The sequence below is a fragment of the Anolis carolinensis genome, chromosome 1, assembly GCF_035594765.1.
Source record: "Anolis carolinensis isolate JA03-04 chromosome 1, rAnoCar3.1.pri, whole genome shotgun sequence".
Lineage (NCBI taxonomy): Eukaryota > Metazoa > Chordata > Lepidosauria > Squamata > Dactyloidae > Anolis > Anolis carolinensis.
The window spans coordinates 1,719,781-1,747,444 of record NC_085841.1 but is presented as its reverse complement, the minus strand read 5'-3'; the positions used below and the strand labels follow the sequence as shown (position 1 = coordinate 1,747,444).

General features: G+C 42.8%; 1 protein-coding gene across 2 annotated transcripts; it reads left to right on the top strand.

Annotated features, from left to right (window-relative positions):
• On the top strand, window positions 1-27,034 carry cimip2c (ciliary microtubule inner protein 2C). 2 transcript variants are annotated; one of them, XM_003229149.4, is made up of 4 exons: window positions 1-205; window positions 3,428-3,701; window positions 10,966-11,078; window positions 26,758-27,034. In XM_003229149.4, the coding sequence occupies exons 1-4, from the start codon at window positions 132-134 to the stop codon at window positions 26,900-26,902; spliced, it is 606 nt and encodes a 201-aa protein (XP_003229197.1). In that variant the 5' UTR covers window positions 1-131; the 3' UTR covers window positions 26,903-27,034. The 2 variants fall into 2 exon arrangements, with proteins under 2 accessions (XP_003229197.1, XP_016853923.1); XM_016998434.2 differs by lacking the exon at window positions 26,758-27,034 and adding an exon at window positions 11,341-13,378.
• The last annotated feature ends 630 nt before the right edge of the window (window positions 27,035-27,664 follow it).

Below are 27,664 nucleotides of genomic sequence, written 5' to 3'. Positions count from 1 at the left end.
TACATGGCTTGCCTCGTCGCCATGGAGACGGCTTTGTGACCACCGCGGCCTAGCGAGAAAACAGGCCTCACTTTGAATCCCCGGCCTCAGTTGAGTTGGCCAAGCCGGCAGGGTGTGCTCTTGCGTCCGCCATGGCCACGCGCAGCGCGGGGACGCTTTTGACGCAGAACAACATGGTCTACGTGCCGCCTGGGCTCATGCCTGGGTCGGTGAGATGCTCTTTTATTAAGAAGTCATGGTTTATGGGGAAATTGAGGGAGGTTTATTGGGGAAAGGGGTCTCATCTTGACAAAAAGGTTCAGGAAGGCGAATGAGTTGTTTTATCTCAGTATTATTGAAAGAAATAAGCCTAAGAACAGAAGGGAAGAAAGGAAAATAGATGTGGAGGGGGGGTGGGGAATTAGCACTCTGCACATGCTCAGAGGAAGGCAGGGTCTGAGAATATGGCTTGCTTTGGGACTGAAGTGCATCTACACCAGGCATGGGCCAACTTGGGCCCTCCTTCTAGGGATTTTTGGACTTCAAATCCCACCATTCCTAACAGCCTCTTCCTTCTCTCCCTCATTAAGGAATGGTGGGAGTTGAAGTCCAAAATTACTGATGACATGCACCGCTTTAGGGTCAGGACAGCTTCCTAATAATAATAATAATAATAATAATAATAATAATAATAATAAGTGAAGCACAGTGAAGAACCTGCTTTGATTGAAGTAAAAAATCAGAAACTCCTCAAAACACAGCAGACAAAAAAAAAACCAGTACAAGAAAACCGCACTACAAACTAGAGCTGACAGCTGGTAGAACAAAACATTGCATGGAAAGTTCCTTGACAAAATTGAAGGAAAAGCTGATAAGGAGAAGACCTGGCTCTGGCTCACGAATGGGACCCTGAAGAAGGAGACAGAAGGCCTGATCCTTGCAGCCCTGGAGCAAGCCATCAGGACAAAGGCCATTCAGGCCAAGATCGAAAAATCAGCTGAAGACCCAAAATGCAGACTGTGCAAGGAAACCGACGAAGCCATTGATCATATCCTCAGCTGCTGTAAGAAAATTGCACAGACAGACTACAAACAGAGGCACAACTATGTGGCCCAAATGATTCATTGGAACTTATGCCTCAAGTACCACCTCCCAGCAGCAAAGAACTGGTGGGATCACAAACCTGCAAAAGTATTGGAAAATGAGCACGCAAAGATACTGTGGGACTTCCGAATCCAGACTGACAAAGTTCTGGAACACAACACACCAGACATCACAGTGGTGGAAAAGAAAAAGGTTTGGATCATTGATGTCGCTATCCCAGGTGACAGTCGCATTGACAAAAAACAACAGGAAAAACTCAGCCGCTATCAGGACCTCAAGATTGAACTTCAAAGACTCTGGCAGAAACCAGTGCAGGTGGTCCCGGTGGTGAAGGGCACACTGGGTGCCGTGCCAAAAGATCTCAGCCGGCATTTGGAAACAATAGACATTGACAAAATTATGATCTGCCAACTGCAAAAGGCCACCCTGCTGGGATCTGCGCGCATCAACCCAAAATACATCACACAGTCCTAGACACTTGGGAAGTGTTCGACTTGTGATTTTGTGATACGAAATCCAGCATGTCTATCTTGTTTGCTGTGTCATAATAATAATAATAATAATAATAATAATAATAATAATAATAATAATAATAATACATCACACAGTCCTAGACACTTGGGAAGCGTTTGACTTGTAAATTTGTGATACGAAATCCAGCATATCTTTCTTGTTTGCTGTATCATACAATATAATAATAATAATAATAAAAACTTTATTTATACCCCACTCCATCTCCCGAAGGACTCGGGGCGGCTTACACTGGGACAAGCCAAAAACAGTATTACATCAATAAAAACAGTAAGACAATAAAATCACAATATAATAACACTTCTCACAAAGTTAAAATAACTTAAAACTGGCTGTCGATCAGTGGTTCCCAAACTTTTTTTTTGACCAGGGACCACTTTGACCAAGGACCACTCTCCAACATTAGTACCAAAATGGTTACAAATCAGTTTTTGGGCAACTTTAGATTCAGGAACAGTCCTAAAAATGGAGACACCAAGGTGCTCCCGCTTCCAGGCACCACATGGAATGGTCTACTCGGGGAGTGAGGAGGAGAAGCAGCAGTCAGGAGGCTTGTTTAGCCTTTTGTGGGTAGTCAGCCTTTCCCCTCCCAACATCCCCATTGTCTCAGCACTATAAGGGGGTTTTGCGGGACTAGTCGCTCTTGTTGCAACGGTGTGGTAACGGTGAAGCCGCGGATCATATTTTAGTTTTTGTGGACCACTGGTGGTCCACGGACCACAGGTTGGGAACCATTGCTGTAGATGGAAAGGAGTAGTAGAGTTGGGTGTCATCTGTATATATTGTGTCACCGCACTCCAAAACTCTCTCCCAGCAGTTTCATTCCTATGTTGAACAGCAAGACAAAACAGAACCCTGAGTAATAATAATAATCATCATCAACAACAACAACAACAACAACGGCTGGGAATTCAAACAGGAGTCCCCCAGAACCACTTTCTGGCCACGGCCCCCCAGGAAGGAACAGTATAGAATGAGCTTCGGGTTATATTTATCAGCTGTATATGAAGCATTATATGGGTATTGTGTTTAGACCAGGCATGTGCAAACTTGGGCCCTCCAGGTGTTTTGGACTTCAGTTCCCACAATTCCCAACAGCCGGTAATAATGACCCCTCATAATAGCGACCCTCTCTTTGTTATAGAGAATACTAGCTGTGCCCGGCCACGCGTTGCTGTGGCAGAGTGGTAGTGGTATTGGTTAAAAATTGTTGTGTAATTTTTATTTGACGATATTTGTATGTTTTAATTAATTTTATTGTAAGTTATATTTTTATTTATTATATTTTATTATTTTCTTGTATTATTTTTAGTTATTTTCTGTTATTATAGTATTTTATTGCATTGATTTTTTAGTGTTCTTAATTATTTTTTAGTGTTTTTTATTATTTTTATTGGGTTGCTAGGAGATCAAGTTGGAGGAGCTTAGCCTTCTAACTGGCAGCAATTGGATAAAAGCAATTATTCCTCTCTCTCTAATTAGGACTTTATTTTTCTTTTCTTTTTGTTGTATCAACCTTGATCAGTGGATGATGGGTTGTGTTGTCAAATTTCGAGGTTGGGGGGCCTGTAGTTTTGTTGTTTTGTGGGTCGCCGTGATGCCATCACTCTTTTATATATATAGATATAGAGTGTGTGTAATTGTAAGGGATCTGAAGAAAGAGTTGTATCAGTTTTAACTTTGTACAATATTTCCCCCTTCCTTCTGATCTTCTACACCGTACTGGATAGTTGAAAAGACTTAATTCACTAACCCCATTAGACACAATAAAGGATTCATTTATCCCCTTTCCTTCTTCCCTATCTCCCTCCAGGTACCGCGGACATGTCCCCAACGTGGTGTTCTCTTTTGGCGACACGTATGGCGACGCCACCATGAAATATTTCCAGGATTTCCGGAGCAAAGCCCTGGATGCCGGCGGGAGCCGCTATGCGAAAGCGGGCCAGTTCCCCACGCTTTTCTCCCGGGACCCGGGCCTGGTCCTGTGTGCAAGGACCGAAGGCTGGGACCGGTGGCTCCACACTCCCGTTTACTCCCGCTTCAACTTGGATTTCAATCGCTCGGAGGAGCTCAAGGAATTCTACAAGGTACGGGGGATATTTCGGAACGTGTCGGGTGTATTTACAATCCTGTAATGGGCAAACTTCGCTTTCCCTTCAGGTATTTTGGACTTGAACTCCCACAATTCTTAACAGTTAGCAGGCTGTTAGGAATTGTGGCAGTTGAAGTCTAAAACACCTGGAGGGTTGAGGTTTGCAAAGTGTCTTTGGTGAGAATATGATGCAATATTATTCCTGACACTCTCCCCTGACAATCTTTTTTTAATTTATTTTTTTTCATACAAAACTTACCTGTGAAAGTAGTAATTGTATTTTGGATTTTTGCACCAATTTCTTGCTACATTCCTATGCAGAACATAAAAATACATGTGTATGGATTCTATACAGCTTGTAACGTTAAAACATGATTTTTAAACTTGTGTCCTTTGCTTATTCTCTGCTTTGTGTATTTTAATATGTATCTTATAGAAATATGTTTCTACATATGTTTTACAATGTTTATGTGTTTTAATTATTCTGTAATCCTCCTCGAGCCACAGGGAGAGGCAGGTAACAAATAAAATTATTATTATTATTATTATTATTATTATTATTATTATTATTATTATTATTATTATTAAAAGAGCACTGTGCTCATGCACTTGCTGGTTCATTCAGTGCTCTCCCCATTCCTCTCTATGAGCAGGCTTTCTTTCCTCCTAATCTCTATTGGCATTAGATGCGCGCCCTGGACATTCTGGTTTTAATTTTAAATAACTTTATTCTTATACCCCACTACCATCTCCCTGAGGGGACTTAGATAAATTAATTCAAAAGGGTAAAGGTAAAGGTTTCCCCTGATGTTAAGTCCAGTTGTGACCGAATCTGGGGGGTTGGTGCTCATCTCCATTTCTAAGCCAAAGAGCCGGCGTTGTCCATAGACATCTCCAAGGTCATGTGGCCGGCATGACTGCATGGAGCACCGTTACCTTCCCACTGGAGCAGTACCTATTGATCTACTCACATTTGCATATTTTCGAACTGCTAGGTTGGCAGGAGCTGGGGCTAACAGTGGGTGCTCATTCCGCTCCAGGGATTTGAACCTGGGACCTTTTGGTCTGCAAGTTCAGCAGCTCAGAGCTTTAACACACTGTGCCACCAGGGGCCTAGTTCAGAAATCAAACATTAAATCCCAAAGGCCAACTGGAACACAATAAATGCTTGGAAACATGGAGCACTTGGAAACATGAACCTTGGGGTTAAGGAAAATTTGCTTCGACTGAGAAATGAAGGCAGCATGAATCAATAAAAGCCTTCCCTAAAATCCCAAACTTCGAGAAATGCATTATTTTTCCCTTCGGAGGCAGCTAACTGATTATTATTTCTTTTCTGTTGTAAACGAGCAGATTGAGTTTCTCAGAGATTTCCCTATCTTTGCTGTAAAACTGTTTTCGGTTCAAGGTTATCTTCTCGCTGCCACTTGGACACACAGCCTCTGATTCACTGCCAGAGAGTAACTCTGCAGAATTCGATGAAAGGTCATCTGAACCTGTCCCATCTACACGTAATTCTGGCTGCTAAGGCCTCTCATTAACACTTAATTCCAGCTCAAACCCATCAATTGAAGTATATTTCTCTTCATGAACATCAGACTCAGGCCATACATTGTGAACAGACAGATTGAACAGGCTGACATACAACATCTATTTATATAAAGACAGTCTCCAAGTTACTAACTAGATAGGGATTGTAGGTTTGTTCATAAGTTGTATTTGTATATAAGTTGGAATAGTTAAAAGATGTATCTGTTTCGACTTACAAACAATTTCAACTTAAGAACAAACCCACAGAACCTATCTTGTTCATCACTTGGGGATTGCTTGTTTTAGCTTTGGATAGTATAGGGAAGCATAAACATTCTTGTGGTTTTTGTCAGTACATCTGCACTGTCTGATTTGCTTTGCCGCCTCCATATTGCTCACCGCTTTGCCAATCAACAAGAGTATTTTATTTGAAATAAACAAGTTAAGTAATTCTCTAACTTCCTTCAAAACAAGTTTAAATCTCCCCCCAGCCCCATCATTCCTTCCTCCTGGCTGATGCCATAGAGCTAATGAGTGCTGGCGGATGCTGTCAATATCTCTGGGATTTATTATTATTATCGTAACACTCTGGGAGGACAACTGAACGAGCAAATAAATTGCCTCCTTGTTAGCAAAATAAGGAGGTTTCATTTGTGACAGTAGGGGAGAATGATGCTTATTTTCCAACCTCCATCTCTCGTGCAGTGAATTTTATTTCATTTTAATTTTTTGCATACTGTGCCCCCACACAATACAACTTCTTTGTCACCCGGGAATTATTTTGTTTTGTTTTGTTTTCCATTCAGCCGTGGGCTTTCTGTCCTCTTCTCTTGGGAATTTCTTTCATTCCTTGTAAAAAAAGGATGAATCAGGTGGAAGGTGAAAAGGTTTATCAAGAGTGTATCTATACTGTAGGATTAATGCTGTAGATTCCTGGAGTTGTGAGTTGGCATTCTTGAGAGAAGGCTAAAGATCTTATAGAACTACATCTCTTATAATCCAATAGTGTTGAGCCATTGCAGTTAAAGGGGTGCCAAGCTGGACTGACTCTGCAGTGCAGATGCACCCCTTTGTCAGGAAGAATAACACAGTTTTCTTGCCAAATTTGTCCATCCTTTCATGTTCCAGGGAATTATTTTCCATGCAAATGCCCTGCCTTTTCGATGCCAAAAAGTAGACCTTGTTCAGCTTTCTTTATTCAGACGAAAAAGTCACAGGTTTACATTCCTATCATATCTAGAGGGAATTTGGGAGGAAACTCTTTCCCTATGGAGCCATTTCTGTACTTTTATTAAGTGGAAGCAGAAAACAAAAGGTTGGTGGAGAGTGTGTTTACACTGTAGGATTAATGCAGTTTGGACTCACTTTAAATGTCATGGATCCATGCTACGGATTCCTGGGAGTTGTAGTTGGGAACTCTTCAGCAGAGAAGGGTCAAGATTTTGTAAGAACGACAACTCCCATTATCCCATAGCCATGGTGGCTAAAGTGGTGTCAAACTGCATTCAAATTGCATTAGGGCTGCCTTGCGGCCACCATTAATCAGATACCAAGGCACGCAAAGGCAACAATTTGGCTGCAGGCTGATATTCATTCCCTTTTCCCAACATTTGGCAATTCCACCGGGAGCTATAAATACTAAAGAGTGGGTTGCTAAAAGGGATGAGCTGAGAGCACACATTATTTATGCAGACGGTTGTTTTATTTTATTTGTTTGTCCTCTTCCTCAGGGAGGAGGGCATGTAGAACAAATAAAATGGCCAGCAGTCCATTGCATTGAGCGATAATAATAAATAATAATAAAACTTTATTTATATCCCGCCACCATCTCCCTGGAGGGACTCAGGGCGGCTCACAAAAGTATTCAATAGTGCAACAGCATGCAAAATACAGCAAAGTACATGAACATATAAAACAATAACAGTATAAGATTATGTAACAAATTTACAAAAATAGCATATAAAACCCCTGCTATAAAGTGGCAGGTAAAGTGGTGACAAACTTCATCAATTCCACAGTGTGTAAAGCTAGATCAGATCATGTTGCATTGCACGATGTAACACGATTTTTGTTCCTAGGTTATAAATGTCATTTCTTAACTGGTTCTATCATAAAAACATGGGGAAAGTTGATTAAACTGCAAAAACTTTGTTCTTGTGGGCGGGACATCCTGCAGCACATTTTGCTCTAGTTTTTCAGTCAATATCTCATAGTCTCAGCCAATTCAACTTAGTTTGTGGCAGCCACAAAAACTTAGTTTCTGCAGTATAACAACTACTTTCATTATTCCCTCACTTATCATTGGGGTTAAGTTCTAGGACTACCTGCAATAAGTGAAAATCCACGAAGTAGGGACGCTATATATTTATACATTATTTTAGTAGTTATACACTATTTTAAGTCTTTATCAACAATCGTATGTTGATAAATTGCCTTCTTCTCCTCTCGTTGCTGCTTGGGCTCCTTTTCTCTCCCTTCAGCTTCTTTTTCCTCCCTTCCTCAGGCTGTAAATTGCAATTTTTATGATTTAAAATAATATTTTAGAGTTTATTGAAAAACCACAAAAAAACGAACCATGAAGTAGTGAGGGAACACTGTACCACAAAATTAAACAGGAAATTACATTTTCGAACCAGGAATAGAAAACTTTTCACATTTTGTTACATAGTACAGTAGAGGCTCACATATCCAACATTCGCTTATCCAACGTTCTGGATTATCCAATGCATTTTTGTAGTCAATGTTTTCAATATATCGTGATATTTTGGTGCTAAATTCGTAAATACAGTAATTACTACATAGCATTACTGCGTATTGAACTACTTTTTCTGTAAAATTTGTTGTATAACATGATGTTTTGGTGCTTAATTTGTAAAATTATAACCTAATTTAATGTTTAATAGGCTTTTCCTTAATCTCTCCTTATTATCCAACATATTCGCTTATCCAACATTCTGCCGGCCCGTTTACGTTGGATAAGCGAGATTCTACTGTACTATCTAAATGGTTGATTGAGTCCTTCCTCCTTATCCAGGGATTCTACATCCCACCATCCACAGCTTGAAAATATTCCACGTAATGACAAAGCTTGGTTTTGCCATTTTATATAAAGGGAACAATTTTCCTATACCATAGTGTATAATGGGATTTCGGCATCCATGGTTTTCCTGTGCTGTGGAAGGGAGATGAAGTGGATGGCCTTGTGGGGTCCCTTCCAATTATCTGTTTCTAGAGAAGCATTTACACTGTAGAATGAATGAAGTTTTATCTGCCAAGGCTCATGGTTTGCTAAAGCAGCAGCACTATTGGGCAAAGAAGGCTACAGACCTTGTAAAATTCACAAGATTCCATAGCATTGAGCCACGGCAGTTCAAGTGTTGTCAAACTAGTCATTCTGTTGTGTTGGTACACTTTATGACAGTGGTTCTCAAGCTGTGAGTCCCTGGGTGTGTTGGCCTACAACTCCCAGAAATCCCAGCCAGTTTACCAGTTGTTTGGATTTCTGGGAGGTGAAGGCCAAAACATCTGGGGACCCACAGCTTGAGAACCACTGCTGTATGAATTTGGTATCAATGGCTTTCCCTCAAATCAAATGTCCCACTGTGTTGTGATTCAGCTGGAGCCTCAGAGTGACTCTGATGGGGATTGTGGGTTTCAGGTTCAAGATGATGGGATTCTGGTTCAAGATGACTCTGATGGGAATTATGGGAGTCAGGTTCAGAGTGTTCCTGCTGTGGAAGATGAGGGAAAGGGAGGCTTTCCCACAACAGGGAATGGGGTTGATGATACTAGCCAGGTGCAAATTGACTCAGGAAGGGAGGACAGCTCCCAGCCTGATAGCATACAGACAGACACTAACACTAACGAGCTGTCTGGCCTTGAAGAAACAGAATCTTTGGATCGAACTGGTTGAGCTGGTCGTTTGGAATTCCGGGTTCGCAGAAGTGTTAGAATAGCAAACAAAAGGGAGGTCAGAGGGCAAAGAAATGCTTTCATGCTATGCAAGGGGTATTAAAAGAGCGTGCTGAGAGAGAAACCTTTGTCAAAGCAACTTCTTGTTTGAATCAAGAAGCAAGCTCTTGTTCTCCAGATTTCTTACAGCCTTTGTGTGTTCATGTTTATGGGACTTTGTCATGCCTTAATGGAACTTCGTTTTATGCCTAATGCTTTCTTGGATTATTCTTTATAGCTTCATTTTGCAACAATCTCTTTTGGAACTTTACTTTTGCTTTTTAAGAACTATTTGTCTCCTGTTTCCTAATAAACTACAAAAGACTTCAATCTGTGTGCAGCCTGGTGTATTTAGCAACATGAAGCTAACCTGAGGTGCGACACACTGTAATAATATTTTAGCCTTGGTGTGCTTTTGTGGTGTGAATCTCGATCTTTACCACCTGTAAAACACCACATGAGAGAGAAGACAAATAGATAAGGATGCTAACTGCTAGGTTATGTTGTCTTCATACTGCAAAGGCCAAAGAATGATAGAATTGGAGGAGACCCCAAGGGCATCCAGTCCAACTTCCTTCTGCCATGCAGGAAAAGCACAACCAAACCACTCCTAACAGATAGCCATCCAGGCTGTGCTTAAAGACCTCCAGAGAAGGAGGCTGCACCACATTTGATGCAGCCTAGAACTGCATTAGCCTTTTTAGTTGCTGTATCACACTGTTGACTTATTAGTTATGGTTTACAAAGACACTGTGCTATATGCGTGTTAACTGGTAAATGAAGCGCATGAAGCTGATTGGCTGAGCCTGCAAAGACCTGGGAATTGCGGGGTTTTTGTATGTTTTCCGGGCTATATGGCCATGTTCCAGAAATATTCTCTCCTGACGTTTCGCCCACATCTATAGCAGGCATCCTCAGAGGTTGTGAGGTATATATTGAGGCCTGTTTGCTGCTTAGAAAAGAGGGTGAAGAACCAGGACTGTATTATTCTCTGAAGCAGATTTGTGGACTGAGAAAGGGCTGTTAATGAAGGCGGACTTCTGTGAGCAATCAGAGGGACCATTGTAAATACCACTGTTTTATTTATTTATTTATTTACAGTATTTATATTCCGCCCTTCTCACCCCGAAGGGGACTCAGGGCGGATTACAATGAACACATATATGGCAAACATTCAATGCCAACAGACAAACAACATATATAGACAGACACAGAGGCATTTAACTTTTTTTTCCAGTTTCATGATTCCGGCCACAGGGGGAGCTGTTGCTTCACTGTCCAGTAGTGGCTGTACTTCCTCATTCCATTCCTCGTGTTTTGCTGGCAGTTTTATGATGTTGTAAATTAGTTAAATTAGCCTCCCGCATAAAGCGTACCTAAATTTCCCTACTTGACAGATGCAACTGTCTTTCAGGGCTGCATAGGTCAACAGCAAGCCGGGCTATTTAATGGTCGGGGGCTTAACCCAACCCAGGTTTTTTGATCTCTTGGAATTAGTAAAGTTCCTGTATTTTTTTGTTCTGCAAAGCTGAGTGGTACGTCATTGTGGTGTGGGTTACTCTGGATCATGGGCACATGCAAGAGCCATTTATCCTCATCAATCCGCAATACATTATTCAGCACCTAAGACTCTGAGGTCCCTAGGTCTTGGACCGTTTCCAAGCCAGGTGTCCCCCTTCCTCTATCTCTGTATTTCATTTGTATTGTCTAAGTGTAGGACTGTACCTTTCTCTCTATTCTGTGCCAGCTTCTCTTCTGTTTGTTTTTGAAACCCACAGCAATCCCAGAGGCATCGCCAACATTATCTGGACAAGACGGGGATGGTGCAACGGGTGCCCTACTTCATCATCCCAGTCAAGGAAAGGGACAGATACCCTAACCCTCTGGATCTGTGAGTTTGTACTTGTTTTGTTTCTATGTGTGCATCTAGACCAGGCATGGGCAAATTTGGGCTCTCCAGGTGTTTTGGACTACAAAGCTTAAGCGGCTGAGGGGGAAAAGGAAAGGGCCTGAGGCGGTTAGGAATGATGGGAGTTGTAGTCCAAAACACCTGGAAGGCCCAAGTTTTTCCCATGCCTGGTCTACACCATTCCTTTTTCTATTCTGTTGTTGTTCTTATTTGAAGTTTATATTTCCTCTGTATTTTGTCGTAGGTCTGGTTCCTTTTTCTAAGCACATTTTCCTCTAAAACACCCCAAACAAACCAGAAAATCCCCTCCTTGGTCGTTTCTTCGTCCTGTTTTCTTCCAAAGATGCCAAGGAGACACTGTGATGCTTTGAGATTGAACTGCGGTCTGGATCCCGCTCTGAAGGTTGAGTTTGTTGGTGCCAAACAACAAAGGAAGCTGAAGAAGGGCAATTTCCATTTGGAATTGTGTCAGGAGCATGGGTCCTGCCATGTTTATTTGTCATATCCTGTATAATTTTGCTTGCATTGACTATGCATTATTATGCACTGGATGGTGGGTTTTGATATGCTGGTATTTGCTTGCATTTAGCTGGAGAATTGCATTTCTGTTTCTGCCTTTACCAGTTTTAACGAATGACATCTCATTTAAACAATAAGCAAAAAGACCTGTCAACCATAGAATCATCGAGTTGGAAGAGACCCTTAAAGGCCATCTAGCCCAACCCCCTGCCAAGCAGGAAAAGCACAATTCAAGTTTTAACAGTCACTTCATTAGATAATCACTGGGATAAGTGGGGAATTATTACACTGTGTAACAGCATTTTTGTTCCTGGGTTATAAATGTCATTTCCTAATTGGTTCTATCATAAAAACATGAGGAAAGTTTATTAAACTGCAAAAAAACCTTTGTCTTTGCAGGACATATTGTAGCACATTTGGACATAGTTTTTCAATAAATATCTCATAGAGTCTCAAACAATTCAATCTAGTTTGTGGCGGCCTCAAAAACAAAGTTTCTGTAGTAGAACAAAGTCAGGACCTCACAATTAAATGGGAAATACAGTAGAGTCTCACTTATCCAACATAAATGGGCCGGCAGAATGTTGGATAAGCGAATATGTTGGATAATAAGGAGACATTAAAAAAAAGCCTATTAAACATCAAATTAGGTTATGATTTTACAAATTAAGCACCAAAACATCATGTTATACAACAAATTTGACGAAAAAGTAGTTCAATACACAGTAATGCTATGTAGCACTTACTGTATTTACGAATTTAACACCTAAATATCATGATATATTGAAAACATTGACTACAAAAATGTGTTGGATAATCCAGAACGTTGGATAAGTGAGTGTTGGATAAATGAGACTCTGCTGTAACACTTTCAGAACAGGAACAGAAATGTTATCAAGCTTTGTTATATAGTGTTGTTGTTATTGTTATGGTGATGTCTACACTTTATCGCTCTAAAAAGAATAAATAGGTAAAGGTGAAGATTTTCTCTTGACATTAAGTCTTTGTGTCCGACTCTGGGAGTTGTTGGTCATCTTCATTTCTAAGCCGAAGAGCCGGCATTGTCCGCAGACACCTCCAAGGTCATGTAGCCACTGGCATGACTGCATGGAGCGCCAGAGTGGTACCTATTAATCTACTCACATTTGCATGTTTTCGAACTTCTAGGTTGGCAGAAGCAGGGGCTAACATCTGGAGCTCACCCCACTCCCTGGATTCAAACCAGAACTATTTTTTAAACAAAGGTTCTGTTTATTGCATTTTCAGCAAGAGAGTACATCAGAGCAGATTTCCAGTATTTCCAGTATTTCCAAAGCACTCCTTCCTTTGCAACCTGAGAAGGAGGAGGCAGATGACCAGACTTTTGCTTTCCATACAGATCTGTTGCCCACCATCTCTCTCCCCTTCCCATGGAGTAGAGCAACATTAAACAACATTAGACAGCTAAGCTACCTTGCAACCACCACAAAAAGATACGTACAACTTGATGCTTCAGTGCAAACAACCAAATCTCTGGAGGTTTTTAAAATGGAAACTGGAGGATTGTCTGCCGGGAGGGCTTGGTTTGTGTATCCTTGCAAGGCAGAAAGAGGTTGGTTTGGATGGCCTTTTAGGGTCTCTTCCAACTCTAGGATTCTACGTGAAAATTCCATATGTGCTTTTCATTGTTACTGTATTGTTTGATGATGTTACAATTGTTAATTTGTTCAAAATGGTGACACTAATGTACTACCCAGAGCTTATATTAAAATGGGCAGGATATGCTTGTTGTTGTGTTGTTGTTTGTCATTGAGTTGGGTTCTGATTATGGTGATGCTGTGAAGACGAAGCCCCCCCCCCCCCCCCCCAAGTGACCTTGCACAGGTCTTGCAGATTCATGGGATTATATGTAAGTATATATCACGGTGTTCTTGTGTGATTCTAAGTCATTTCCAACTTATAATAGCTCTTCAGAGGCAAACCTATAACAGGGTTTTATTGGCAAGATTGGTTCAGAAGGGGTTTGCCTTTGAGGCTGAGAGAGAGTGGCTTTCCCAGGATTGCAAAAGTGCCGTTTGAATGTACTTAAGTTTTGATACTGGCATGCTCTGTTTGATCGCCATCCTTCAGCATCTTCTCCTACACCATCATGTCTGTTTGGTCCCTGAAAGAGAACTCAGCAGCCTCACAATCCTTTAAAAATGTCCCCGGCACCATTACAACGTGGCTCTGAAAGCTAGCAGATGGGCAACAGCCTTCCTCACCGATGGCTGCGTTGGCGAACGGAGGAACACAGAGACGTTGTGTTTGCATGTCGGCCAGATGCTGCGTGTCTGGAAGAGTAAAACAGGGTGAACATAGAGAAAGCAATGACACCATTGGAAAGGAAATAGGAAAGTGGGAAGGGTGTATTCCTTTTCAAGTGACCCTTCATTGTGCATTCCCTTACAAATGCCCAGTGGGTGGTCTCTTGACTTTTTTTTTTAAATAAAGTTACAAGTTTGGTCGTTGATAACAACAACAACAATTATTATTATTATTATTATTTTATTATGACACAGCAAACTAGATAGATATGCTGGATTTCGTATCACAAAATCACAAGTCGAACACTTCCCAAGTGTCTAACACTGTGTGATGTATTTTCGGATGATGCATGCAGATCCCAGTCGGGTGGCCTTTTGCAGTTGGCAGATCATAATTTTGTCAATGTCTATTGTTTCCAAATGCCGGCTGAGATCTTTTGGCACGGCACCCAGTGTGCCCATCACCACCAGGACCACCTGTACTGGTTTCTGCCAGAGTCTTTGAAGTTCAATCTTGAGGTCCTGAGCTTTTCCTGTTGTTTTTCGTCAATGCAACTGTCCCCTGGGATGGCGACATCAATGATCCAATCCTTTTTCTTTTCCACAACTGTGATGTCTGGTGTGTTGTGTTCCAGAACTTTGTCAGTCTGGATTCGGAAGTCCCACAGTATCTTTGTGTGCTCATTTACCAATACTTTTGCAGGTTTGTGATCCCACCAGTTCTTTGCTGCTGGGAGGTGGTACTTGAGGCATAAGTTCCAATGAATCATTTGGGCCACAGAGTTGTGCCTCTGTTTGTAGTCAGTCTGTGCGGTTTTCTTACAGCAGCTGAGGATGTGATCAATGGTTTCGTCAGCTTCCTTGCACAGTCTACATTTTGGGTCATCAGCTGATTTTTCAGTCTTGGCCTTAATTGCCTTTGTCCTGATGTCTTGCTCCTGGGCTGCAAGGATCAGGCCTTCTGTCTCCTTCTTCAGGGTCCCATTCGTGAGCCAGAGCCAGGTCTTCTCCTTATCAGCTTTCCCTTCAATTTTGTCAAGGAACTTTCCATGCAATGCTTTGTTGTGCCATTTATTATTATTATTATTATTATTATTATTATTATTATTATTATTATTATTATTTTGTGAATATAGCATAGCTTGATTTCAGTAAGACCTTTCACAAGGTTCCCATGACATTCTCACAAAGAATCTAGGCAAATGTGGATTAGACAACTCACCAATTTGGTGGATTGGGAATTGGTTGACTGGCCGAACCACATCTTTATGAATGAATTGGATGACAGAATAGAAGTCGGGCTTATCAGATGTGCAAATGACACCAAATTGGGAGGGATAGCAAATATCCCAGAGGATCCAAAAGGACCTTAACAGGTCAGAGAACTGATTGGCCAAAACTAATAAAATGCACTTAAACAGGGAGAAACGTATGGTACTACACTTTGGCAATAAACGTGGAATGTGGAGATATAGGATGGGAGTCACTTGATTTGGAAACAACCCATGTGAATGGGATCTGGGAGTCCTAGTGGACCACAAGCTGAACTCAAGGCGACAGAGTGATGCAGCTAAAAAGGCCAATGCAATTCTGGGCTGCATCAAGAGGAAGATACTTTCTAGATGGAGGGAACTCATACTCCCACTCTATTATGCTTTGGTAAGACATCACCTGAAATAAGACTTTGTCCCATCTAGACACTGTCTCCCTATTGATGCAGCCATGAATCACATTAGCCTTTTTAGCTGTTGCAACACATTTCTGGCTCATGTTCAGCCTCTATTCAGCCTCCCCGATTCCTTTCCCTCAGACTGCTTTCAACGTCGAATCGACGCGCTGTTCTCTTATCAATTCAGTTTGCAACTCTGGTTGTATATCCAAGAGATGACACAGAAGCGTCTGCATTGGAAACGTTTGTGAAAAACAGGTGGTGGGGTTGCTGTCATTGAGGTTGTTGTCTTAATGTTTTTGTGAGTTGACTCAGAGTGTTCCCACACCCACTGCTCTCAGTCGTGCGCCCCTTTGGATGCATGTCAATATGACTGTCAATGTTCATTCATTGTGTTTTTCACATTCAGCCTGAAGCATTTTACCATCTCAGTTGGAGAGCTTTGGAGAGATGTGCGTTCATCCTATGAAGCAGGCTATCTTGGGATGGCAGCCTTTCAGCCTGAGGCATCTCTCTGTGTTTATAATGGGTTTTATAAAGTATTTAGCCACATTTCGGGATCCCATCGCATTGAGCTCTGGCATTGAAAGAGCTGCCAACTGCATTCCTTCTACCGCAGTAGTTCCCAACCTGTGGGTCCCCAGATGTTTTGGCCTTCAACTCCCAGAAATCCTAACAGCTGGTAAACTGGCTGGGATTTCTGGGAGTTGTAGGCCAAAACACCTGGGGACCCACAGGTTGGGAACCACTGTTCTATAGGATAGTTGCAGCCAACAAAATGGTTAAACCAAGATTATTGTAGGTTTTCTAGAATGGTTAAACCAAGATTTAAACTCAGCTGCAGAGGAGCTCTCCAAAGGGCTGAACCTGATCCCTAAACATGTCCAGCACCTTGGAGAGGGTTCAGATGGTACTGGTTTCAATGCCTTTTTATACATCTCATTGCATTTTTAATTTTGTGTAAATATTGGAAAGAGAACATGCAATGGGATGGAGCATCCCTTATTCATACTCCTGAAATGCTCCAAATTGCCCAATGGACTGGCTGAGCGAGTGAAGCCTTGGATGGTGCAATGTGGTACATTTTGTATCATGTACAAAATTATTCACAAGACTGTGTATAAAGTTATCCATAGGCTATATGTAGAAGGTGTATATGAAACATACATGAATGTTGTGACACCTCAGGCAGCGTGAGCACTGGGAATCAGACACAAAGGCCAATAAACAATCTAATATATTTATTAAGGAAATAAAGGAGGCAATAAAAAATAAGCAGAGTATATAGTCCAGCAGTAGACCTTTCAGGAAAGGTCAAATATAGTCCAGTAATATGTAAGCAGATATCCAGTATTAGAGTTCAAAGTTTTAAATCCATTAACCGAAACACACTCAAACCTGTAGGCTGTTTGAGTGGGGAATTAAGGCAAGAACTGTCCAGAGTTCCAGGGCTCAATCCGAGGCTAGGATGCAAAACAAGGCAAAGTTAGTCGTGGTAAAGCTGAATCGCTGTCCAGGCTTGACAGGAAGACGAGAGGCAGCCGGTCTACTCGAGAGTAGCGCACTGCAGAACTAGAGTCGATGTGATCCCTCAACTGACACGTTGAACATCGCAAGATCTATTTGGTGCCCAGAACTTTTATGGGACTTTGCTCTCCTCCTCAGCCAGGTGTCCGAGCTCTTTCCCAAGGGAAAATGACCCAAGACAACAACTTTGCCAGATGCAGTCTTCCCAGAAAACTCTCAAGGGAACCAGCCTAATTAACGCTGGCTTTTTCTGTTAAACGAGCGCTCCTTCTCAAAATCTGTTTTTCCGCGCGCGAAGCCTCCCAAGATAATCGGCGGTCAAAACTAACATTCTCTGGAGAACCGGGCTGAGAGCCAAGGCCCTTTCTTGTGAACTGTGGGCTAGAACTGTCCACAGTGGGCACCTGGAAAGGGACGGAATCAAGCGGAAATGGCGGAAACCCCATCTCTTCTTCGGTCTGCTCCGTAATAGCAACGGGGTTATGACTCGGGGGTCTCTGAGACACTACAAATGTCACATTTAGATTTTGATCCTATCTCCAAATTGTTTGATGTATCTATCTATCTACCTACCTACCTATCTATTTCTTGATCTATCTGTCCATCCATCCATCTAAATGTCAGAATGTGAATGTAGGTATTTTGGTTTGTACCACAAAGGGTCCTCCATGGTTTGATGGATCTGGACCAGACTTGGCATACTGACCCTTCCTTACCCAGTTTCAAATCAATGCAGGGTTTTAAGTATAAGAGCTATCCCTTTCAGGCTGGAAAAGGAAAGGAACAAAGCAGATTTGCTGTGGTTAGGTGAAGCATTGGCTTTTGCTAGGTGAAGTGGCCTTCAGTGATGTCACCAGGAAAGAAAGAGAGTGAAGCAGGCTGCTGCTAGGTGATATGTTCATGAGGAGGAGAGAGGGAGGGAAGGAAGGAAGGAAGGAAGGAAGGAAGGAAGGAAGGAAGGAAGGAAGGAAGGAAGGAAGGAAAGAGGTGAGGAGGAATAAAGGAAAGGGGAAGGAAAGAACAGAAACAAAAGGGAAAATATATGGGAGGTAGAAGGAAGGAAAGAGAAAGAAGGGAAAAGAAAGGAAGGAAATCAAAGGAAAAGAAGAGGGGGAAGATGTTAGAGGAAAAGCAAGGGAAGAATATTTATCATATCAGAAGCAAAACCGAGGTTACAGTTGTATTTAGAAACACAAAGTTAACTTGGAATTATACTAAATGTCCCCAAGTGTAGCTGGTCACTTGGAGTGCCTCTGGTGTTACTGTGAGAAGGTACTCGGTTGTGCATGTGGCAGGGCTCAGACCACATTGTAGTCGGTGGTCTGTGGTTTGCTCTCCTCCACACTTGCATGTTGCAGACTCCACTAGGTATCCCTATTTCTGAAGATTGGTCCTGCACCTCGTGGTGCCAGAGCAGTCTGTTCAGTGCCTTCCATGTCGCCCCATCTTTTGTGTGCCCAGGAGGGAGTCTCTCATCCAGTCTCAGCCATGGATTGAGGTTCCGGGTTCTAGCCTGCCACTTTTGGACTCTCGCTTGCTAAGGTGTTCCTGCAACTCTCTCTGTAGATCTTGGAAAACTATTCCTTGGTTTAAGGCATTAGTGTGCTGGCTGATATCTGAACAGAGGATGGTCCGGCTAAACAGTATAATTTCTCTAGCGGTGTGGGACGTAAACATCCTGTAATAATGCAGCATGTCTCGTTAAGAGCCACATCCACTGTTTTATTGTGGTGAGATGTATTCCACCCTGGGCATGCATATTCAGCAACAGGGTGGCAAAGTGCAAGGGCAGATGTCTTCCCTGTGTCTGGTTGTGATCCCCAGGTTGTGCCAGTCAGCTTTCGTATGATATTATTTCTAGCACCCACCTTTTGCTTGATATTCAAGCAGTGCTTCTTGTAAATCAGAGCACGGTCCAGGGTATCTTCTAAGTATTTTGGTGTGCTGCAATGCTTCCCAGGTCATCCTCAGAGCTCGAGATCATAGAATCATAGAATAGTAGAGTTGGAAGAGACCTCATGGGCCATCCAGTGCAACCCCCTGCAAGAAGCAGGACATCGCATTCAAAGCACCCCCGACAGATGGCCATCCAGCCTCTGCTTAAAAGCCTCCAAGGAAAGAGACTCCACCATGGCCCGGGGGAGAGAGTTCCACTGCCGAACAGCCCTTCTCACAGTGAGGAAGTTCTTCCTGATGTTCAGGTGGAATCTCCTTTCCTGTAGTTTGAAGCCCTTGTTCCCTTGCGTCCTAGTCTGCAGGGCAGCAGAAAACAAGCTTGCTCCCTCCTCCCTAGGACTTCCCTTCACGTATTTGTACATGGCTATCATGTCTCCTCTCAGCCTTCTCTTCTGCAGGCTAAACATGCCCAGTTCTTTAAGCCGCTCCTCATAGGGCTTGTTCTCCAGACCCTTAATCATTTTAGTCGCCCTCCTCTGGACGCTTTCCAGCTTGTCAACATCTCCCTTCAACTGTGGTGCCCAGAATTGGACACAGTGTGATTCCAGGTGTGGTCTGACCAAGGCAGAATAGAATAAGGGGGAGCAGGACTTCCCTGGATCTAGACGCTATTCCCCTCTTGATGCAGGACAGAATCCCGTTGGCTTTTTTAGCAGCCGCATCACATTGTTGGCTCATGTTTAACTTGTTCCCCACGAGGACTCCAAGGTCTTTTTCGCACACACTGCTGTCAAGCCAGGCATCGTCCCCCATTCTATTTCTTTGATTTCCATTTTTTCTGCCAAAGTGAAGTATCTTGCATTTGTCCCTGTTGAACTTCATTTTGTTAGTTTCGGCCCATCTCTCTAGTCTGTCAAGATCGTTTTGAATTCTGCTCCTGTCTTCTGGAGTGTTGGCTCTCCCTCCCAGTTTTCTGTCATCTGCAAACTTGATGATCGTGCCTTCTAACCCTTCGTCTAAGTCGTTAATAAAGATGTTGAACAGAACCGGGCCCAGGACGGAGCCCTGCGGCACTCCACTTGTCACTTCTTTCCATGATGAAGACGACGCATTGGTGAGAATCACCCTTTGGGTTCGTTCGCTTAGCCAATTACAGATCCACCTAACCGTAGTTTTGTCTAGATGCTTGTCTGTTCTTAAGGTGAAAAGCACACGTTTGTGTTTTAGATGGATTAGGGATCAGCTGGGCAGTAAGAGAACCTAAAGCTTCAGAGAGCTTCTGATCAACAATTGCAAAGTTTTTTTTTCTTTCCTTCCCTCATTTCCCTCATACACTTTCTCTCTCTTTCCTATCTTTCTTTTCTTCTTCCCTTGTTGTGAAAGAGAGATAAAGTGCATGAGGGAAAAGAGGGAAGAAAAAGCCTACCCAAAGCAAGTTGCCAGAGCATTGGCATAGAGGCATTGTGAGATACACTTTCTCAGAGCTGGAGAAGGGAGAAAACAGGCGGACAGTGGCCCCAATGACACCTGGGCAATGCCAGGTAAGGACACTAGTGTGCAAAATGAATGTGTTCCCAAATCTGGGGGGGAAAACCCCCAAATCCAAATCACTTCCAGCACAGAAAAGACGCCAGGGTAAAAAACCTCACAAGTTATTGATTCAAGACAAGAAACTGGATGGACAACTGATGTGTTTGTGTACTTATGTGTTGTGAGTCTTTGCATTGCAACCATATCACCATGTTAATGGCAAGCAAACCCTCCTTTATGTGCCCATCATTGAGGGTTAAATAATGTATTCTTGTCAGCCTACTGTTATTAAAGAAGCTCCTTTTGTGTGTGCTTACTTTCCTGGCATGAATCATAAATGATTGCTTCTCGTGGGAAGCGTTTTTCTAGGGTGAGTTGCGCTGTCCGGAGCGGAGCGTTTCTACCTTTACAAATTGTCTTTTGCAAGGAGACTGAATTCAGTGTTTTTGTTCTTGTGCGGCATTTCTGTTGATGGGATGAGTTGTTTAGGTGCTTTGTGATGACATAGGCATGGGGACATTGTCTTTGGAGGTTTTATTTCAAGAATAAAACTTCCCATTGTGAGGCTACAGGGTGCATCTACACCAGGGGTCCCCAAACTTTTTAAACAGGGAGCCAGTTCATGATCCTTTGGACCGTTGGAGGGCCGGACTATAGTTGGCCACCGAGCAATAATAATTAATAATAATAATAACAACAACAACAACAACAACAACAATAAAAAAGAGGGTTGGAAGAGACCCTTTGGGCCATTGAGTCCAATCCCCTTCTGCCTTTGTGCACCGAAAGCACAAGCAAAGCATCCCTGACAGATGGCCACCCAGCCTCAATGTTAATAATAATAATAATGATGATGATGATGATGATGATGGTTGTAAGAGAAGAAGAGACCCCTTGGGTCTTTTAGCCCAACCCCCTTCTGCCCTTGTGCCGTGGGGGCCGGATAAATGGCTTCGATGGGCCGCATCCGGCCCCCAGGCCTTAGTTTGGGGACCCCTGATCTACACTATGGAATTAAAGTAGTTTGAGACCACTTTAACAGCCGTGGCTCAATGACATGGGATTCTGGGAGATGAACTTGATGGGGTAGAAAAGGTTCTTGGGCAGAACAGGATCAGGACTTTACGAAACTACAGCTCCCAGGAACACATAGCATTGAGCCATGGCAGTTAAAGCCGTAGCAAACTGCATTAAGTCTTCAGTGTAGATTAATCCAGAGAAGCTGCATGGTGAACAAACCAATGAACCAATCCTCGAGTCTCTCGTGTTTCACGACTGCCCTCTGCTGGTGCAAAGAGACCTCTTTCCCAAAATCTCTGTGTTTACAAATATTGATTAATTGACTGATTTAATTATCATGATGATGATGATGATGTTGATAATAATAATAATAATAATAATAATAATAATAATAATAATAATAATAATAATAATATTGAACTTCAAAGACTCTGGCAGAAACAAGTGCAAGTGGTCCCGGTGGTGATGGGCATACTGGGTGCCGTGCCAAAAGATCTCAGCCGACATTTGGAAACAATAGACATTGACAAAATCACAATCTGCCAACTGCAAAAGGCCACCCTACTGGGATCTGCACGCATCATCCGAAAATACATCACACAGTCCTAGACACTTGGGAAGTGTTCGACTTGTGATTTTGTGATACGAAATCCAGCATGTCTATCTTGTTTGCTGTGTGATACAATAAAATAATAATAACATCATTAAATACACTGCTGGAATTGTGAACTGGACACAAGCAGAGCTAGATTATCTGGACAGAAAAACAAGAAAACTGATGGCAATCCACTCCTCATGACACCCGCGTAGTGATGTCGACAGACTTGACCTGCCCAAAAAATCAGGAGGGAGAAAGAGGTCTTCTGCAAGTGAAACGAACTGTAGATGAAGAGAAAGATGCCCTGGCAGATGATGGGAAAGGCAGTCAAGAACCACCATTGAGGGAAGTCAAGAGTAGTAAACTGCTTCAAGTGCAAAAGACAAAGAGAATGCCGTAAAAACACAATTCAGAGCAGAAGAGAAAACTGGCAAAAGAAGGCTCTCCATGGACAGTTCCTGGGAAAAAAATCGAGATCCAAATTGACAAAGAAAAAACATGGCTGTGGCTAACAAATGGGACTTTGAAAAAGGAGACTGAGGGCCCGATTCTTTTAGCCCAAGAACAAGCCATTAGAACCAAGGCCATCAAAGCCAAAATTGAAAAGTCAACAACAGATCCCAAGTGTAGACTCTGCAAGGAAGCAGATGAAACAATAGATCCCGTCCTCAGCTGCTGCTTTGGATCAGTATAGTGAGAATAAAAGTAAAATAATAATAGTAATGGTGGTACTATGATGTCCTGCTATCGGGACATGTTTATTTCAGGAAACATAAATGCAAACAGCTCTTGCACCGAGCAAAGGGCTGGACTAGATATCTTAATGGGAGTTGTAGTTTTGCTTCCCCAAGGCTCTGTAGCACTAAGCTATGGCAGTGAAAATGATATCAAACTGCATTCACCCTACGCTCAGACCATTAGACCACACTGACCTCCTTCTACCATTTGGGTTTACACAATTCCTTTCTTTCGCAATGTCCCTTTCTCTCATCCAAAAGAATTCAAGTGTGAAGCGAACTGGGGGAAGCAATCATCGGTTTTAAATCTTTAAGGAAAGAAAGAAGAACTCTGTGTGTTCACTTCTGTAAACATTCAATGGGAGGTTACTGAGAGAGATGAAAAGAGCTAACCAAGGTTGAAATGAGTGAAATGGAGCTTGACAAAGTTACTTTCTGGGCTATTGCAGCTGGAATCTCCCAGTTGGCATGGCCTCTGGATATAAAGTAATGCATATATATATGCCATAGTAGTTAGGGATAATGGGAGTTGCAATCCAACACATCTGTGGGGTGCCAGGCCTGATGTATGTAATGTGTGTATGTGTGTGTATCTATATATATAAAAGAGTGATGGAATCCCGGCGACTGTCAGGACCCAGGCTGCAGAGCACCAATAACCATGCGCAGAGACCAGAATCTATCTAATATCTTTATTAAAGAAATATATAAAGTCAATAAAAAGAAGTGTAGAATAAAGTTCAGAAGTAGACCTTTCAGGAAAGGTCAAATATAGTCCAGGAAATCAATGTCCAATATGAGATATTAGAGTCCAAAGTTATAATCCAATAACCGAAACACACACTTTGCCAAGCAAAGTGTGGGGAAATGACAGGGTCCTTTAGTCCAATGGAGCTTGACAACAAGGCTGGAAAACAAACTAGATTCTTGGCAAACAAGACTTGATACGAGGCAACAAGATGCAATAAGCAAGAACAGGGTCCGTAGCGAGGTCCGGGGTACAAGGCAGGCTTGGAACTAGAACAAAGTCCGTGGCAAGGTCCTGGGAACAAGGAACTGGAGTAGCGTAGTCCACACACGATCTCACTCCAGAAGCTGACGAATTGACTCCGCAAGGATTTCCTTGTGGGTAAACACCTATATAGGATCTTGTTTTCCCGCCAAGGAACACTTTCCCTGGGGAACAAGAAGTGAAACCCATACTGTGTCCAGATGCATGACTCCTTAAGATTTCCCAAGGGAAACAGGCTTAATCAGCTAATTGTCTGGCAGCGATTCTGGCGCTTCGGCGCTTCACCTCCCTAGCGCCTCTATCTCGATTATAATTATCTTTGCGAGAGAACGGGGGAGAATTCTGCTCAAGGCTTGTTTGGCTGACTTCTTGTGGGCAAACATCTTGCAGGTGCAGGGGCTCCAATTCTGGCTGAAACGGTGGGAAACCCAAGTTTTCCTCTTTGTCTGCCACAATAGTACTAGGAAGGGGACTACATGGCCCATGAGACATCACAGCGACCAACAAAACAACAAAACTAAGCACCCCACAACCTTGAAAATTGACAGCACAACCCCTCATCTACACCTCTAGGTTGATACAACAAAAAGAAAAGAAAAACAAAGTCCTAATTAGAGGGAAAGGAATAATGGTTTTTATCCAATTGCTGCCAGTTAGAAGGCTAAGCTCCGCCTTCTCCTAGCAACCCAATCAGCCCTGGGTCTCCTAGCAACCCAATCAGCCCAGGAACAGGCAGAGTTAGTTCTCACTTAGGCCTCTTCCACACTGCCTATAAAATACAGATTATCAGATTTGAACTGGATTATATGGCAGTGTAGACTCAAGGCCTTTCCACACAGCTATATAACCCATTTATAATCTCATATTATCTGCTTTATGAGCACCAACCCCCAAAGTCAGACATGACTGAACTTAATGTCAGGAGAAAACCTTGACCCTTTACCTTAACTACCACCAATTCCTCAATACTTATTTCCCATACCACCATACTTCGCCACAGCAACGCGTGGCTGGGCATAGCTAGTATATATATATTTGCATTACATTCATCAGGCCTGGCACTCTATCTCCCCAAGGGAACCCAGGACGGATTACAGAACACACATACAGCAAGCATTCAATACCATTATACAGTTAACAAGGACAGGCAAAGCACAACAGAGGTAAAGGCATTCCCATCTTATTTCCGTCATCTTGGAGGCTATGCTTGACTCCAGCCACAGGGGGTGCTGTTGTGCCAAATTCCATGCCGAGGAGCTTTGTCATCCTTAGACGTCCTCCCAATCTTTGTCCTTAAAGACGCCTTTTATTACCCCCCCCCCCCCCGCTAAAAGTGGTACCTATTTATCTACTCTCATTTCTGCTTTTGATCTGCTAGGTGGGCAGGGAGCTGGGGCTGACTGTGGGTGCTCACCCTGACCTGGTCTTGCACTGCCGACCTTTTGATCGGCATGATTTTTTGCAGCTAGAGGTTTAGCCCGCTATGCTAAGCCCAGCACCCATAGTGAGGTTGTTCTATATGATGGATGACGGTGGGGAAGAAGATTAGTTATGGCTGTGTAGTGATTTTTAACTTTGAATCAGTTTAAAATGATTTTTAAATGGGAATTTTTAAATACTGTTTATATTTAATCCTATTTTAATGTTTGCATATTTTAAATTGCATGTCAATGCTTTATGTTAAGCTGCTTTGAGTCCTCTTCGGGGGAGATAAAGTGGGGTATAAATAAATATAATAATAAATAATGCAGTGGTTTTCATAGGCAATCAACATCACTTTTAAGAAAATACACACGGTTTTAAATTCATGTTGTTGAACTTTAGAAAAAGAAACCACACCTTCAAGGCTTTTTTCCCCCTCATCCGTTCTGCAAAATTGCAAAATTAAAGGCTGATTGATTTCTCATATTTGGAGGCTGCAACAGCTACACTTTAGAATTAATGCAGTTTGAGACCACCTGCATGTCAGGAAATGGTTAAATTGAGACTCAATCACCTCCTGTCTCAATTTACCTCCTCTTCCAACAATCTGGCAATCTGCTCAGTCGCACGGAAATAAATACAGACGTCCCAGATGTCAACTGAAATAAGCGGCTTTATACTTTATTGCTGTTCTGTACAATATTTACAAAGTTTTGCCGAAGCATAGCATTTGTGCATCCGACCTTGTTCATTCACTGTATGGGAAGCACTGTCTCCTCCCACGTTCCAATGTATGACAAATGTCCTGTTCCGTACTGGAAATCTTTCACTGTTTCCCTCTAGCCATAACTCTCTACTCTATGCAGTTAACTCTTACATTACTGGATTACTGGATTATATGCTGCATTATAGACACACACGCTGTCAGTTAGCTTTAAACTAAGTACAAACTACACAAAAACAATACATCCACACAGCATGGCTCGATGTTCCAGAGAAAGCTAAAGACTTGGGACGAAGGGATTCAAAACTTCAGCTCCCAGGACTCCAGGGGTGTCAAACTACATCAGGCTGTTTGGGCTCGGGCTGTGGCGCAGGCTGGAGAGCAAGCCAGCTGTAACCAGCTGCAATGAATCACTCTGACCAGGAGGTCATGAGTTCGAGGCCCGCTCGGAGCCTATGTTTGTCTTGTCTTTGTTCTGTGTTAAAAGGCATTGAATGTTTGCCTATGTGTATATAATGTGATCTGCCCTGAGTCCCCTTCGGGGTGAGAAGGGTGGAATATAAATACTGTAAATAAATAAATAAATCAGTTCCACAATCCAGGCGCATCCTGTGGATTTTGGGCTCCCCGTCTCGGTTACTTTCTTATACTTTCACCAACTGACAGCTATGTAACCCCTGTCCTTTCTGTCTTGTGTTTCCCCTGCTGTTGTCTCCATTTAGTCCTCCTCTGAGTGCCAAAACCTTGTGGCATCTCCATCGGGCATCTCCGAACAACTTGCGGACGTACCAGACCTTCCCATCGGGGAAGAGAGTGTCCGCTCAAGAGAGAGAGGTCCGGGACAGCTATTTCGAGTACCGGGCCTGAAGGACATCCGAAAGGGCCACTGCTCCACTCTCCCCATGGACCTCAGGAAGATAATGATGGAGAATCACTGGAGAGCGATGAACACTGGGGAAGGGAAAGGGAGGTCATAAAGTCGATTGTATTGTTCGGCCATGTTGGGTTCTCCAGAAGCATTTGGCCTTATTAGCAATTTCATAGAAACTGTCAGATTTGTTTTGGTGATCTACATCAAGCATGGTCAAACTTTAGCCCTCCTGGTGTTTTGGACTTCAACTCCCACAATTCCTAACAGCCTACCGGCTGTTAGGAATTGTGGGAGTTGAAGTCCAAAACACCTGGAGGGCTGAAGTTTGCCCAAGCTTGATCTAAACTGTAGAATTGATATGGTTTTCTTGTTCTGTTCTGCATTTCCCCGCTTGCATCCTTTGCTCCATCCTCCCTGAGTTGAGCATTGTCTACCTTTCGGGAGAGAGAAGACTGAGGCAAAGAAGGCGTTGAGTCGTTCTGCCTTTGCTCTGTCTCTTCTCAGTGGCTTTCAATACCATTGGCCATGGTATCTTTCTAGATTGCCTTGGGAGTCAGAGACACTGTGCTACAATGGTTCTGGTTGTACCTCTCAGGCAGGTTGCAGATAGAGATCCTTGGGAATAGCTGCTCCTCAAAAAAAGGAACTGTTATATGGCATCCCACAAGGTGCCATTCTATCCCGAATCCTTTTTAACATTGACATGAAATCTCTGGGAGTGATCCTCCAAAGACATGAGGTGGGGTGCTATCCGTAAT

Bases quoted from the DNA above. Each gene is read 5' to 3' on its own strand.
- cimip2c (XM_003229149.4), top strand. From the start codon at position 132: ATGGCCACGCGCAGCGCGGGGACGCTTTTGACGCAGAACAACATGGTC. The intron at 206-3,427 runs GTCGGTGAGATG...ATCTCCCTCCAG, and splicing joins CCGCCTGGGCTCATGCCTGG to GTACCGCGGACATGTCCCCA. The intron at 11,079-26,757 runs GTGAGTTTGTAC...GTCTCCATTTAG, and splicing joins TACCCTAACCCTCTGGATCT to TCCTCCTCTGAGTGCCAAAA.